Source organism: Falco punctatus, assembly GCF_963210335.1.
Source record: "Falco punctatus genome assembly, chromosome: Z".
Taxonomy (NCBI): Eukaryota; Metazoa; Chordata; class Aves; order Falconiformes; family Falconidae; genus Falco; species Falco punctatus.
This window is the reverse complement of record NC_137586.1, coordinates 73,445,386-73,462,076: the sequence shown is the minus strand read 5'-3', so window position 1 is coordinate 73,462,076 and position 16,691 is coordinate 73,445,386. Positions and strand designations below refer to the sequence as shown.

The window sequence follows — 16,691 nt, the reverse complement described above, 5'->3', positions numbered from 1 at the left end:
GTGGCCTGTTCTTAGCCCTGGTATTTCAAAAATTGTTGGGATTTTACATGGATTAATTTGAAATGTCAGAAAACACAAATGCTGTGGCTTTCTGTGTGTTCATAAATGTATTTGTCAGACCTCCCCTTATCTCTCACCAGTGGGAAGGAAATATAGCCCCTCTGCTTCTTACCTCTCCTGTCTGCCTGGTTTAGACTGGCAAGAAAGAGTGAATGGATATGAGATGAATGAATCTGAATGGGGATTTAAACGACTGGACTTCTCACTGGCAAAGGACTGCGAACACGTTGGCAGAAGTTTGTGGTTCTTCAGAGCATATAGGTGGCAAGTGTAAGTGATTTTTTACGGATTAGTTAGCAAAGTCCAAGTCCAGAGAACTCCTCTCTAGAGAAGGAGTCATTTCAATCTGTTGTGCTTCAGATATGAAAGAGCTACGGGAACACTGGTGAACATAAACGAAAAAAAGGCAACATATAACTTACCAATTCCCCCAGCAATGTAGACACATTGGTTCTCCACATGTCACCAGCTGTACCAGAGGAAAACGTCTTTTGCAGAAAGGTTTTGTCTTTACCAACCGTGTTTTGTAGCTTAACTGGAAAAACTTTTGGTGTAAGACCTGGCTGTAATCACCCAAAAGGCCATTTTTCATAATAAAATCAAAACAATTTGGGAAAGTGGAGCAGGTTGGGGTATCAGATCTGGCAGTGTGGACAGGCCAGGTCTAGTTCATGTGTTAGGCCAGGCTCAGACTGCTGTGGGAAGAGAGCGTGAACTCATCCTTGCCGGGTGGTTGCTAACGCAAGATTAGCCTTTTCTCAGTCTGGACTGTTAGGTATGCTTTATGGTATGCCAGGGCTAGCAAGAAAGTCTGGGATGTGCATACACACAGATGTTGACAGGCTGGTTTGATTCAAGTACATTGGCAAGTGTTGCTCATGTACTCGAAAGTCAGGGTTCATCAAAGGTAGTGGAGGCTCTGGATAAAAAAAACCCACCCCGCACCCGAAAACCAGTGCTTGACTGGGCCCAGCGTGTCAAAGCTAGTGTTAGGGCTTATGAAACCGTGGCTAAAAGGGGCATCTTCCTGCACTGGGGCTGCATGATGGTTTCCTGTGATGTCTGGGTATCACTTTTTGCTTTCCACTTTGTCCCAGGCCACCCAAGCTGCTGCCTGGATGTGACAGGCCCAGTTCAGCTTGTTTTAACAAAAAAAACAGGCCTTACCCAGTCAAAGGGCAGGCGTCTACCAGAACTGCAGGATCAGGCCCCAAGCCCTGGAAATGAAACAGAGCTCAGTCAAAGGTGACAGGAAAAATAGTCATCTGGAAAGAGTTAACCATTCAAAGCTAGGGGGAGGGGGGGTGAGGGATGCTTTAATCTTTTTATAGTATAAAAATTTTGTGACTGTATTAAAGCCCTACTGTTTGGACTGGATGATATTACCTAATTCTCAGAAACGAGAGCAGCTGGCCACAGTGCAGATACCTCCTAGCAAGCCCTGCAGTGCACATCACATCATTTAGCAGGGCTGTAAAAGAAATGACATTTATTATGGGGCTTAGGAGTGAAACAACGTGCTGGCTTGGCTTTCAGCTGGCTGAATTTCATTTCCAGCTCCTCTGTTTTCCACTTAAGATAAATGAAGCCCTCTTTGCCCGCCCTTCTTAAATGCTTTTTGGCATGCATTTGGGTAAATCCTGTGCTGGGAGCCTGGGGGTCCTGATGTAAATGTTGTTAATCTTGTGGCTATATAGGTAAACAGGCAAAGGTCCTGGCAAAATCCACTTTCAGGAGGATCTGGAAAAGGAGGGCAAGTAACATAGGTGCAAAAAATCACCTGATTATTGGGAATTTTCACTCTGAGGCAAAATGAAAACAAAATGATGTCCTGAGCCCACCAAACAATGTGGATTTTGCAAGTATTTATTGCCATTTCCTTCTTCCTGCCTTTCCCTGCATTCTCACTTGCTTCTCCCTGCCAGTTGCTTAGGTCGGTGCAATCAGGGTTGCCATTTCTTCCTCACCTTTGCCTCTCCCTTTGTGTATTTTCATAGAATTATCACAGAATCACAGAACGGTTTGAGTTGGAAGGGACCTGAAAGATCACCTAGTTCCAACCCCTTGCCACGGGCAGAGACACCTTCCGCTAGACCAGGCTCCTCAAAGCCCCGTCCAGCCTGGCCTTGAACACTGCCAGGGATGGGGCATCCACAGCTGCTCTGGGCAGCCTGTGCCAGTGCCTCACCACTCACGGTAAAGAATGTCTTCCTAATACCTAATCCAAATCTACCCTCTCTCATCTTAAAACCATCCCGCTCTCTCCTATCACTACAAGACCTTGTAAAAAGTCCCTCTCCAGCTTTCTTGTAGGCCCCCTTTACACGCTGGAAGGCTGCTATAGGATTTTCTTGGAGCCTTCTCTTCTTCTTGTTGAAAAACCCCAACTCTCAGCCTGTGTTCGTAGGAGAGGTCCAGCTCCCTGATCATCTTCATGGCCCTCCTCTGGACTCCCTCCAACAGGTCCATGCCCTTCTTATGCTGGCGTCCCCAGAGCTGGACACAGAACTCTAGATGGGGTCTCACGAGAGCAGAGTAGAAGGGGAGAATCACCTCCCTTGACCTGCTGGCCATGCTGCTTGTGATGCAGCCCGGGATTTGGTTGGCTTTCTGGGCTGCAAGCACACATTGTCAGGTCATGTTGAGCTTGTCCGTCAGCACCGCCAGGTCCTTCTCCTCAGGGCTGCTCTCAATCCATTCTCTGCCCAGCCTGTATTGATATTGAGGGTTGCCCCAACCCAGGTGGAGGACTTTGCACTTGGCATTGTTAAACTTCAGGAGGTTATCATGGGTCCACTTCTCAAGCCTGTCAAAGTCCTTCTGGATAGCATCCCTTCTTTCCAGTGTGTTGACTGTACCACTCAGCTTGGTGTCACTGGCAAATTTGGCTGAGGGTGCATTCAATCCCACTGTCCATGTTGCCGACAAAGAAATTGAACAGCACCAGTCCCAGTTCGGACCCCTTAGGAACACCACTCACCACCTGTCTCCACTTGAACATTGAGCTGTTGACTGCAACTCCCTGAGTGCGACCATCCAGCCAATTCCTTGTCCACTGAGTGGTTCATCCCTCAAATCCCTGTCTCTCTGGTTTAAAGACAAGAATGTCATGCAGGACTGTGTCAAAAGCTTTGCATGAGTCAGGGTAGATGGCATCAGTTGCTCTTCCCTCATCTGCCAAAGATGCAACCCCATCCTACCAAATACGGGTGGGGTGGGGTGGGGTGGGGTGGGGGGGTGGGGAAATGTCACAGTTTTGTGGGTTGGGTTCCTCCATTTAGCTACAGGACAGACTTCCTTGCTGATCCAGTTGCCAAAATGGAACTTGAGCTCATCCTGCTGGTCTTGCCCCACTTTGCACAGGTGGAAGATGACACTGGCTACTCTCACACAACCTGTCTTGGCTTTCCTACATCACCCAAGTTTGCTGGCAACGGCAGTGTGTTGACCATCCACTTATAGATGATGTAGATGATGGGGATGAGAAATAGCTTATGTTATTTTATTTGATGCTGTTTCCCAAAGTGATGAAAAGCCCTTTGGAAAATGTGTCCCTGGGTGTGCCATTAAGTGGCACTACAAAGCCTGTTGGGATCTGAGAAGTCCCAGGGAATTTCTTACTCAAAAATAAAAGAATGTAACACAACCACCCCCGGCCCCCCAGGTTATTCAATTCACAGCATCTAAGCTAAGTACTTAAGTTAAATAGCTAAACTTTCAGTAAAACACTTTTAAAAAGCATGCAAATGTGAGTACTTGAAATTAACATTTATTAACAAGTATTAAATCTGTAACTTCAGTTTTGAAACTCCTGGAAATGTATGTCGTGGCACTGGGGGTGGTAGGATCTTCCATTCTTCCACACTTAGGAAATCAGCTTATTTCTTTGTAGGCCCGCTTTTATTTAGCTGTCCCTCCTTGTGCTAGATAATACACCTGCAATACTTTCCACAAGAAACATGTGAATGCTTAGCAGCCATCAATAGATTTTTTTATCCTTGTATTTGGTGTTTTATGCTTGAATGGCCTGACCCTTTGCCTTCCCTATGCTGGCAGGCAAGCACTCACACCACCAGTGTGCTGGGGTACCAAAGCAAGTGACCAACAATGGCAGGAGGAGCTTGGGGAGCGGGATGTATTTTTCTGGCCTTCCCACAGGCACTGCACATGAGCTGGACCAGCTGCTGCTCTCAATGCGGCTTTGCTCCCTGCTTGGGCAACTGCCATAATTTTCAAAGTGCCCTTTTTTCCCTCCTAGCTGAATGATTGTCGCAGATTTTGGGAGAGCAGGCAGTACAGAGGAAGACATACATGCCTGAGTCTAGCACTGGCTAACGGGGTGCTGTTAATTCATCACTTTTATATTAATTAAGTTGGGCAGGATCTCAGCAGCAGAATCATCAGGTGGGCAGTGCCCTCACAGCACACTGAGAAACCAACAGCAGCATGAGAAAAGCACTAAGAGCTGAATTCCAGTTCTGGGAGCTAATGTGCTGCCTTCAGCAGGAGACATGGGCATGTAACTGCTGCCACAGGACTGGCCCAGAGGTTTGGGATTTCCCTGAATTAAGTATAAAAGTAATTATGAGCTTGGCCTGAGGCATTTGGGGCTGAATTCATAACCATCTGGTGATAGTGGCCTGAAGTTTCATTTTGGTTATTATTCATCAGAAAAGTCCCTGGCTAGCAACTGCAGCTTTCCTCATTAGTGGTGCATCTTCATACCTGCTGCCTTGCTGAGGGGTAGGGGGGATGCAGCAGCCCTGACACTGCTCTGCTTTGACTTTAAGCAAGTGGCACCAAACATTGACAATGAGGGACTGCTTGGAGACTGTAGAGGAACTAAGAAGCTGAATGTAATATATATGTTCCTGCCCTTTTCACTTAGCTATCACGAAATGTAATCTTCCTAAAAAACCCCGCCCAAAAGCCTATTGAATAGCTGTGCTTCTAAGAGAAAAATGTTTTTACACTGAAATGTAGTCTTAGTGTCACCTGTCCATGAGCAGAAGCTGGATTTAGGCTCAACACCTTCTCAGGCCAGGACTGGGTGGAAGGACTATGTGGAAAGCATGCACTTTTTTATTTTTTTATTCCAACTGAACTGTTGCAGATGAAGCCTTCCCATCCAAATGGCAGGGACAGATGTTCAGTTTCTGAAGGGTCACTGTGTTGATCTTCTAATTGTTTTGCGTTGGAGGTCTCCATCTGGAAGCAACCAGTGGCCAGTGCCAAGAGGTGCATTGGGCAGAGACACAGAAGACTGTGACATGGTCAGATATGTTGGTAAGAGGAGCCATACAGATAGGAAAAGTGGCAAACAAGGCATCAGGCTTGTCTGAGAACTCCAAGAGAAACTCCCCTGGTTACTAAAATTTCTGATGGAGACTTTTCATCATTGTTGTGCAGCCCAGAAGGAGAGGGCAAGCCTTACTAAGCATAAGAAACTGGAATAAGAAATGGCACAGAACTATTCAGCCTGCTTCTGCACAGAGATTCAGGCATCTCAATTAAAAATTTTTGGTCAAAACTACAATGTTCCATATGGGAAACGTCTTTCTTCTCTGCTTTCCCCTATGTGGTCCAAGTACAGCAGATGAAATACAGCTTGTGAAGGCCATCAGAGTTGTGTTTCTGGATAGAAATAAGTTTTCAGAAAAAAAAATCAGTTCTTCTTTTCACACACACACACAAAATAAATAAAAAAAATCTTGGGGCAGGGAGGCACTTGCTTATCTTCAAACTGCCCAGTAACTGTATTACCACAAAAGAAGCAAGTGCAGTAGAGATGAAAAGTCCCTTTAAAACCTGCTTTCCCCCGCAACCTCATCTTCCTGAAATCTTTGCCAGGCATTCCCCCATATGTTAGACTCTCACCTCTTAGGGCAAGCTGTCATGATATGGAAAATACTGGGGTTTGAGACACTCCATGGTAAGTTCTAATCACTGTAATCACACTAGAGGATGTGATCTGACCCTTAACCTTCATGGTATGTGACTGTGCTGATGGTCCTCCTTGATGGTTTTGAACAAGCTTTGCATGAAGACACCTTTGGCAGGGCAGCGTGGTAACTTGCTGTGTATTTGCTGTAAGCTATCCCATTTGCACACTACCAATGAATTTGCCCTTGGTTCTTTGCACATTACCTCCTCTGAGACATCAAACTCAGGTGATGTAGAAATTTCCAGAGGTAAAATTTTGGTCTGTAAGGTGCAGAACATAATCACACTGATCACCTTTCTTTTCCTTGTCCCTCTCCCAAGACTGTTGCTCCCTGGGAAGCCTGTGCTACACTCTGTTCTTATTCATAGGGCTGTGGCTTATTTCAAGACCTGTTAGGGAGGGAGCATCCCCATGCCTCCCCAGCCTCAGCATTACATTGATGTTCAGCTAGCACCTTTGTCTTCTCCTGCAGTTTTTGCCAGAATCCTGAATGCTCCCGAATCCCAAAATATCACCTTTGGGTCTGTGGTGACATTGCGGTGCACAGCGACCGGCCTTCCAGTTCCCACCATCACCTGGCTGGAAAACGGGAAAGCTGTAAGTACCTCTTTTTTCATTCTTTTGGCCCCAGAGGGCTGTTAGCATCTGGAAGCTCAGCCCAGGGATTAAAATATGGGCTGCCAACCAGCACCCATGGTTTCTATTCCTGTCTTAGTGCTCCGCTGTGCGATCAGGTTCCTTCTGCCCCACCTCCCTGCTGCAGTATTGTCCTCTGCAAAACACTCTCCCCCTTCTCCCAGGTGTTGCATGGGTTCATTTGTTAGGGTCTGGAAAGCCTGAGTTGAAGGGTGCTTTAGATGTTTACAACTTTCCTCTGAGCCAGGGTTTCTAGGGCTTCATCACAGGTTTAGGTATTTCTGCAACCACTTTTCCTCTACCTTTTCCTAATGTGTTAGCAATAACATGGCAAAATTGCTTATTTGACAAAATAACCCAAACTGAGGTAGTTAGGTAGAGCATACTGTCTTGAGGCAAAATACCTGTGGGACAGCATATATACACAGTGTATTTGCAGATGAATAGATCTGAATTTTTCTAGACTGACCTAAGTGATGCACTGAAGTATGTCACCAATTTATTTCTGGCTAGAAGCATGTCCTCAGGAAAGGCATACCCTCTCCAGTGGCAGGCACCAAGAGATGCAAGTAAACTGCTTCTCACAGGAAATCGTTCCATGGTCTCATTATCTCCACCATTTAAAATAGGTGCCTGCTTTAAATTCATCTGGTTTTCATGTCTCGGTATAGGCAATAGCACTACCTTATTTTCAGCTGAACTGAGCTTGACATCTGATATTGCCTCCCTGGGAGCAAGCTGTGCACCACAGTCACAGCAGCTCTGCAAGGGTTTCCTCTAGCATTCATACAGTTATGGTGGACATATATACTCTCTGCATGGATATATATGGGCATCTATATACTCCATATATATACCTCATATATGGGGCATATATATGGACATATATATACTCTCTGGTCTTTCAAAAGCTTTTTTAAGGATATGAGCCCCAGGGAGTGATGCTGTGGAGACAGGCGGAGCAGCTGCTGTTTGCAGGCCAGCAATCTGCCTCTACTCTTTCTCGCTGAACCTGTCACCGTCAAATCCTTCTGGTTACTGGCTGACCATAGCCATTCCTGTGGACTTGCTTGTCCAACAGGACCAATAAATGCTCTTGCTCAAGCTTCAGGAGGCTACCTCCGTCCTGGTCTGTATCCCCTCTTCCCATGTATTAAGATACATTATTAAGGAGCCTGGACTACTCTGCAGGCTGTCTTGCCTTCCTTATCTCCTCTAAATCTGATTGTGTCCTCCAGTCTCATTAGGGCTGATTTTCTATATTCCCTCAAGGTTGCCAGGCAGAACAACAAATGGATCAGATCTGCCTCTGCAGAGCCCTGTGAGTCCTTGGTAGTTTCTGGTGATAATTATTCTGAGACAATAGCAGGTGTTTATTGAAGACTTCTTCCCCATTGAGGAATGTTCTGGTCTGGGGTCCCTGGCAATGGCAGAGTATTTCTGGAGCACAGACCTCTACTCTGGTGTGTCAGTCCCACAGAGAGCTGTCTGTGGCCACTGTCGGAGTGGTCAGATCTGCTCTCCCCATTCCTGTCTGCAAGGCAAAGCCCAGTCCCAGAAGAGTGATGCTTTAGACTGCCTCATTTTAAATAAGACAAGGAGATCTTAAAGAGAGCCTTTCTCTGGGAAAGTCAGGCCAAGAAGTGGGTGGACTGGAGCACGTGCATTTGAGGGCTGGCTCACAAGCAAGCAATGGTGAGTCATTAGAAGATGCAATATGACTGTGGCCATACAGTCTCTGAACACCAGCTTGTAGTTGTCCTGAGGTCTAAAGAGTAGGAACCTACTGAAGGTTGTTGATCTGCCTTTGAAGAGGAAGATGGAAACTCCTCTGCTCAGCAGCTGCCTTGCCTACCTAAACAGAAACACAATTCCTTTTCCTCCTGCTATGCACCACTGAGTATCATGGACCTTAAACTGTAGTTTTCCACACCACAAAGAGTAATTGATCCAGGTGTGAAGATATGAAAAGATCTCTGCTTCAGTGGTGGCTGAGGCGATGTTTTAAAGGCTAAAAAAAAAGACCTGTTGGAAACAAAATCTCAGGGAACATATTTGAAAAGGGAAGGGAATCAATTAACACAAGAAAACAGCCTGAGGTTCCCAATAGAGAAATCAACAGCTGGCCAGTGTGGAACTTCGAGGCACAACTACGTGACACTCACCTGAGATTGTCCACAGTGCATGTGAGCACACATACTGCTTGTACTGCTTGCAGTTACCTGAGCACCCTTTTCCTCCCATGGCAAAAGCCAGGATGAGCAATCCTAGCTCTCTGTGCTTGTCAGACACAAGTCTAGTTCTGCTGGGAGTGGAGCTAGGAGGATGGGATATGCCCCAGGCCTGAGACTAGGGAGTGAGAGAAGATTGGATCAGTGCAAGTGGCTTGAGGTCAGCAGCCACTTCTCCTGGGTGGTTACTGAGAGGCAGGGGCAGCCTGTAAAGAAATTCCTCCTTTCCACTAGGAAGATCCCAGAAATGTCTTTGCGCTGAGGAGCTTAGTTTCTGAGGAGAAAAACATTCTAAAAATCAATCTGACCAACACTGTATTAAAAGAGAAAGTTGTGAAAAAAGCCTCCTGAGCTCCCATCCACCTGAACTAACTTCACAGCATAAGGCCAAAAAATATCTCTGGTCCCTGCATTTGCAAAGTGACTGGCATACCACCCATCCCTGATACAATATTTTCAAACTGTGTTGGTCTGGTTATTTAGTGATTTCGTCCCATGCATGTTCCCTCACCACAACTCTAAGTTGAGCTTGAGTGAGGCAAAACAAATATATTATTTTCAGCATTTTCTTTTCAGAGAAAAACCAATCTGCTTAATAAAGTCATGATACAGCACTGATGCTTCCCTTCTTGATTCAATGATTACTGTTAATACTTTGGGAACAGACACAGAACCCATTGAAATAACGTTTCTACTAATCTCCAGGGAAGTCAGATAGATCCCTCCAACCTTTCAGATAGATGCATAGGTAAAATGTTTTGCTGGGACTGATCCAGGGAGACAACTCTCACTGTCCTTAGGGCCACACTGGTGGGACCCACTGGCAACCACATCTTGCTTGGATTACACTTGATGCTTCCTACCAGTATGAAGCATAGAGCAGACAATGCTGCTCTTTCCCACTGCCTTTGCCAAGGTAGAATCTTGCTGGACCTCTTACTTTAATGAATTCCATATAAGCAGGAAAGATTTGAGGATAAAATCAAGACCAATTGGCCAAAATTAACAGGCTCCAAGCTCATTTACGTGGGAATTTCTGATCTGGGAAAAGAGCTGGCCAAAATCACCACAGCTACAGCCCTTTCCGTATTTCCAGGTGTGAGATAAGAAAATCTATGAGATTTCTGCCAAAGTGTTGGAGTCACAGCACTTGCTTTGCTCATGACTGCTTTGCAAGTGTGGCAGTGGTTATATTAATCCAGAATCAACAACTTCCCAACTATTTATTTTCTCCATCTGTAACTCCAGGATCTACAAAGCCACCTGATGCGTTTCCTTGCTAAGGCATGAATAGGCAAAAAGTCTACTAGTAGAGGTCCTGGAGTAATTAGCCAACTCAATGACATGAGCAAAGCTGAGACTGAAGCCCTCTGGAACAGAAAATTAATTGCAAAAGTATTGCTAAAATGTGAAATACGAGAGGTCTTTAACATTTGTTTTTGTCTGCAAAGTCAGCTGCTATGAAAGCACCAAAATAACACCAGCACCTTTAGTTCTCTGCCACTTCTACCTACTTGCTACATCTTCCTCTGCCAGTTTAAATGTTTGAGGCTGATGCTTTTAGATTTTTCCTTGGTTTGTTTGTTTGTTTGCCTTTTTTGGAAATAGCACTCCATTGGACTTTTTGCTGTCTTAGGTTTCTGCAGGGTCTATAGTCGAAAGTGTCAAGGACAGAGTGGTTGACTCCAGACTGCAGGTGTATGTCACCCGACCTGGCCTATTCACTTGTCTTGCCATGAACAAACACAGCAAAACTTTTGGAGCTGCAAAAGCCGCAGCAACCATCAGCATTTCAGGTATGCTGGGAAAGAAGGGGTCATTAATTTTTTACCCTTGCAATTGCACTTCTAGCTTCCCTGTGGTGGGAGAGGGAAGGGGTATTAAGTACTCTACAGGAGGAGGGAAAACCTTGGAGACCTGACATTGTGCAGGGGGCTAAATTTGAGTAGAAGTGCACCCCCCCCCAGGCTATTTCCTCATATATTCTTGCAATTCGGAGATTGGCACAACTGTCACTTCCTGAATGTTTGATGCCATCTTGTACTTTGTGTCCCAGAAGCACACTTGGTAAGTTCATCCATACAGAGGAAGTTGTGGCCATGACCCAGCGCTGGTATCACCTAACAGCAAGGTGAAAATAGCTTTTGTGAGCAGTTTGGCTTCTCAGGGTGTTCATCCAAGAAAGCAGAGAGGTTGTTGTAAGAGCAGTAGCCCGCCGTGCCTGGGGTAACCTCTGCTCCCAGGGACATCTCCAAATGGGGAAAGGATGGTCCAAAAGAGGAGAAATACCAATGGCCTAAGCTAGCTGACAGCATTTGTCACACCAAGAGAAAGGTGTGGGTGCTTCGTTAGAGGAAAGAGGAATCATCTGGGACTCCAGACATAAGGTGATACTGCTATTAAGCAGGCACCCACCTGCCCCTCTCTCTGTGCCTCAGCTTCTGTTGGGAAAATAACCATGCCCTTTCTTACACTGGGCATTGAAACCTAGCAGCAAGCTCTGCCCTGTGAAAGACTCAGCACCTGGTACTGTATTTTACATCCTCACTTCTGCTTTTAGCCCAGGCAAGGCTCTGCCCCATGAAACAGAGGTACAGGTGCAGTAGGGAGGGCAGGTGCTTTAGGCTGGTGGGAAAAGGTGCATTGCTCCCTTCTAGGCTGTGTGTGCTCAGCAAAAGGGCAGCAGCCCCCCAGACCTGAGCAGGAGCCTGCCTTGGCCTCATCCCAGCTCCCAAGGGTCCCAGGGCAGAGGTGTCCTCGTCCCTGGCTAATGTTCAGCACCTCCTCCCCATGCCAGCACAGCCCAACTCCCCACAGCACTGCAAGTGGGGGGCATGGCCATCTGCCTGTGCTGATCCTCCACCCCTGGTTTCTCCCATCTGCTGCCTGCAGTAATTTGTGCATGGGTAACTTAAATAGAGGATGCTATTTGCTAGTTATGTAGGATCCAAAGGATATGGGTAAAAGTGTTTGGGGTGCAATGGTCCACCTCATCAAGAACTGCATCCAACAGTCCACTTCCTCCTCCTCATTTCATTTCCCCATACATCATCCTGTGCTGCTCAACTCTTCTTCCCCACAAGAAGGTGCAAAATTAAGGACAGAATTTAGCTGCATCCTTTTCAGACAGCTTACAGGTCTCACACAGATTTCCTAGCATGACAATCTTAACACCCCATATCTCAGAGGGGGCAGTGAAGTGTTACTAATGTCTTTTTCATTTCTTTTTTCTCCTGGTTCATCACAATTCCTGTTTCTGGTGCCTGTCAGCAGAGTGGAGGTAAGAATGACTTTCTGCGGCTGCCTTGGAGTTTTCTCTGGGCCAGGGAGAAGAAGAATGATGAACAAAGGAGATTTGGTTAACTGGGCTTGAATGAAGGGAGTGGGTTTCTGGGTGCTAGGCATGCAGATGAGGTTCACCTGAAGGGAATGCTGAGTTCCTTTATACAGGCACGATTTGAGACTGGGCCCAGATAGATAAGGATGCCTCTGTATAAAGCAAGCAGTGGATTGCACAGGAGTAAGGGTGTTTAAAACATGGTAGTCAGCAGAATGTTCTGGAATAAATTCTGTTCACATTACACATCTGCAACTGCACTGACCTTATAAATTTACAGGTAAAAGTTTAACTGCAAGTTAAATAATAATAAATATATTTTGGTTAGGTGATCACCAGGTTTGGGCAAGAGAAGTTTAGATATCGGTTCCAAGCAGAGTTATGGATGGCTAAAGCCACGCATGCAGTTGTGATGTGATGTAATCATACATGCAGTCTTGCTTGGTATTTTTTGGAATACTGAACAGTTTGGTTGGCTTTTTCTTTTAGAGTTCTAGCATATTTCTACATGCTGCACTAGCAGCTGAGTCTGGAAAGAAAATGAGAGGATTAACCTGGAAGGAGGGCTGCGAGCTACTGGCCTTCAAAGAGCAGAGCCTGAGAAAGTCTGAGCAAATGACTTTGCCACTCTGCTGACACAGGTTCCCTGCAAAGGCCCTTGCCTCCCTCACAGGGGATTGCAAGATTGATTCAGGAAGTCTGTAAGTGATTTAGTGACTAGCCGATAACGATGGTAGACTTATGCCTTACACCTGCACTTGTAGGTGTGACAGGCGTGGGAACAGTGATCAAATGCTCAGCCCTTTTGTCCTACAGTTGTTCTCAACATCTGCTGCATGGAATTCCCTTTCTGTGACAAGGTGTTGTGAGAATCATGTCTGCTACTCCATTGCAGCCTGGTCCATGTTTCCCTGCAGGTTTTAAAAAAGCAAGGAAACAAATATTAGCACTGATGGCTCATCAGACTGCTTCTGCAGCCCATTGAAGTCAGCAGCACAGGTGCCCCACGCACACTTGTGCCCTCTTTTGCCCCTTGGGGCTCAGGAAGGACATACTTTTCAGATTAAGCACAACGAGCATCATCAGGAAAATGTGAATAATGTGACCTCTGCCATGCCAAAGACAGCTCTAGCAGTGTGCTGGGAGCAGCTCAGTGCTGTGGGAAAACCTGCTCTGTGCCAGGGAGATGCCACGGGCTGTGGGCTGTAGGACTGGTACAGGATGCTGGAGGGTGCCTGTGTCACATGAAGGGGTGTCCATGAAGCCTTGGGTGATGCAGGGTGTCACAGCATCGCTGCTGTTTTGGTACTACCTCAAGGAATTGGTGCCTTCCTGTATATTTTAGCCAATGTGACATATATGAAAAAATAATTGAAAAAAATTTGACATGGAGCCCAAAGTAGTGCAGATAAACCAGGACCATAGAATGTCATCTGGAGTGAGCAGGATCTGAGAAGCAGACATTTGAGCATCCTGTATAATCTTTTGTCCATGTACCTCCAGCTTTCTATAGAAAAACAACAAGCACCCCCAGGGTTGACAATGGGTGACTATTTGGACAAGGGAAAAAAGCAAAAGTCAAAGATACAAATAACTCTGCTGGCTGCTCCAAATGGTTGGCGTGTTGTGAATTGAACTCCCTGACCCCAGCTACACTGACCGAATGAGCAGTGGGGACAGCTGCACCCAGCCCTCCTCCTTCCTCGATTCAGCTGTCTCCTGCACACAGGGGAGGAGGTTTTCCCAAGTTTCCCCCTACACTGAGGGCACTGCATCCCACAGGCTGCCTGAGCAGAGGACGCATCCTCACCCGCAGACCTTGCTGCTGTGGGGTGGCCATGGGAGCTGACCTGTGCATGCCCTCGCCCTACTGCTCTCTTCTGATGGCTGTGGGGAAGAAGGCGAGGGAGGGATGACATCTGTCTCCTGCTAGAGGCAAAAAATGCAGGCAAGATAAATAAACAGCCCAGAAAGGAGCTGACCCTGCTGTGCTTTTTATTGCTCCAGCATAGCTCTGGCCCCATGCTTTGCGGCAGGAGTTTTCGAAGTGGGAGATATGGCAAACAGAGGAGAAGCTGGACCTTGCAGGGAAGCATCAAAAGGAAAACTGCAGTCTTGTGCCTCTACCTCTCTGTTCTCCCACCTAAATGCATGTAGAAGAGAAGCAGGGTTGGGAGGGGTGTAGGAGCTGAGGAGGGGCAGGTAAGATCTTGGCTGGTCTGATCTTGGGAAGAATTTCCTGGCACATGTCGGGTGGAACTCTCCTGGCTCCTGCTTATTGAATCCATCCAAAATCAAACTGTTGCTAGTCAGCACAGCAAAATATCCTGAGTTATCACAGGTCTGCAGCAGGCAGCACCACTGATCTCTACTGCAGGGAAGCATGAAAACAAAACATTTTCCCATTAGGACCTAGGGGCAGGGTGAGCGGCCATGCTAGGTCACAGTTGTGCATGATCATTCAGTCTTTTTGCGCACTTATAATGCTAGCAACTCTTGGCCAGAGTCTTAGCTCTGGAGCTTTCCAGAAGGGTGCTGAGATCACGCTGGGGTTCCTTGCAGAAGTTTCATTCATGGATGGTATTAGGTATTTTTAGTAGTCATAACCATCTACCCTCTCCTCTGCCCTCTGTTAGCTTTACAGATGCCATTTTATTCAGAAACAGGGTCTAGACATCCTGCTCCTGCAACTGTTTAGGGTTGGGAACTTACTGTGTGTATATGCTATTGTCCTTGACAGCAAGCTGTACAAGGGTGATGCAGGCTACTGCAGCACGTACAGAGGTGAGGTCTGTAATGCTATCTTGGCGAAGAATGCTCTTGTTTTCTTCAACTCCTCCTATGCGGACCCAGAGGAGACCCAAGAGCTGCTTGTGCACACTGTCTGGACTGAACTGAAAATGGTGAGTTCATTCTGCCAACCGGCTGCTGAGTCTCTGCTGTGTAACTACATCTTCCAGGAGTGCAATCCCTCAGGAGCTGGGCCAGCTCCAAAACCAGTGTGCAGGTAAATGAAAAAAAAAAAAAAAGCTCATCTTTCACTTTCATTTAATGGGAATGTGTAGGCAGCAGGGAAGTGGTGAGGGTCTGCCCAGACTTGCAGTAATGCTGAGCGAAAATGGGCCCTCTGGGTTTGCATGGGTTTTCTCTTTGCTCTCTCCTCTGTATGCACAAAGATGACATGATCCAGCTCTTTCTGTGCTCATTGCATAGACTGACTTTCAGACCCAGGCATCTGTGTTATGCTGGACTTTTAGCAGTCAGTGTTGAAAAGAAATATCCATTTGAATGACATAATAGATTTAAATAATTAACATATTGTTATCAGTTAAATCTTACTAGGTCAGTATGTACTCCTTATTACTGTCAAATGTAATTGCTTCTTTGGAATTTTGACTAAATATGGTTACAGTGTGTGCAAAAAATCTGACCAAGGCAATACACTAAACATTCAGCTCTTCCTGTCATGACAGAGATGAAACAAAAAAAGGTGACACCAAAGACACTGCCAGTGTAATTATACCTAGCAAACCAAACCTCCCTCCCATCTGGCTCTTGTGTCCTCCTGTATGAAGAGAAATGTGCATAGAAACAGGGCTGGCAGGGACCCTGAGAAGTCCAAAGCATCTCCCACTACAGCTAATCCACTGCTGACAGGTGTTTGTGCAACACATCCCAGTGACAGGGACACTGTTCCCTCCCTGTGCAATCTTCTGAGCAGCCCTTCCCTCATTGCTCTCTGTCCTTCCACTGTGGCCATGGAGATGTATTTCTTCCCTTCCTTTTTGCAGTGAGATTTTACATCTTCCCCAACTTCCCAGACTAGAATAAAGAGTTTTTTTTCTGAGCTCTGATCATAGATCTTGCTTTTCTGGCCTCTGAAGCCTCTGCTCCTCATCTTTCCTTAAGCACTAAGTATGTATGTACAGCCTCCAGCCCATGTTCTGTTAATGTTAACTATAATGGAATGATGATTGCTTGGTGTGCCTTGCAGAAGACAGCCCCACATAGATATCTCAGGGTGAAGCTTTCTTTTTTCCTAACACAACTGCCGGCCACAACTGATTCATATCCCTTTTCAGCCCTGGAGGGACTGTTGTCTGGTCACTACCCATCTCATGTTTAGGCAGCTGACATCCCTGCCTAAGTGCAGGGCTTTGCTCTTGTCCTCCTTGAACCACATCTTAAAACAGATTATTCAGATTTGTGTTTATCAGGAGAGCAGTCCCAAGTCTAGTGTCTCAACTAAAATACAAGTCTTCTCTGCAGACATGGCAAGCATGCTTCCAGCTGGACTTGGGCCAGATGTAGTTTACTGGCAATTATTTTTCCAGTTATGTAGGGACTTTTTAGGACAATCAGAAACATGTTGTCTTCACAATCTGGGCCTTTCTGATTGGTCCTCCTTCAGTATCTCTAAAATGGACAGAGGAAAATCCCAGTATGAAGCTTGATAATACATTATGTTCTCTGTTTGGTGTCT

The 16,691-nt window shown here is 46.2% G+C and overlaps 1 protein-coding gene across 1 annotated transcript in view; it reads left to right on the top strand.

Annotated features, from left to right (window-relative positions):
- The window catches only part of MUSK (muscle associated receptor tyrosine kinase), a gene marked incomplete at its 5' end in the record, with an annotated part of 67,286 nt that overhangs the window by 20,496 nt on the left and 30,099 nt on the right, over positions 1-16,691 (top strand). The window contains 4 exons of the mRNA XM_080371500.1: positions 6,477-6,601; positions 10,508-10,667; positions 12,145-12,151; positions 14,949-15,215. Of these exons, the coding sequence (XP_080227626.1) occupies positions 6,477-6,601; positions 10,508-10,667; positions 12,145-12,151; positions 14,949-15,215 (559 nt within the window). The remainder of the gene's footprint in view (positions 1-6,476; positions 6,602-10,507; positions 10,668-12,144; positions 12,152-14,948; positions 15,216-16,691) is intronic.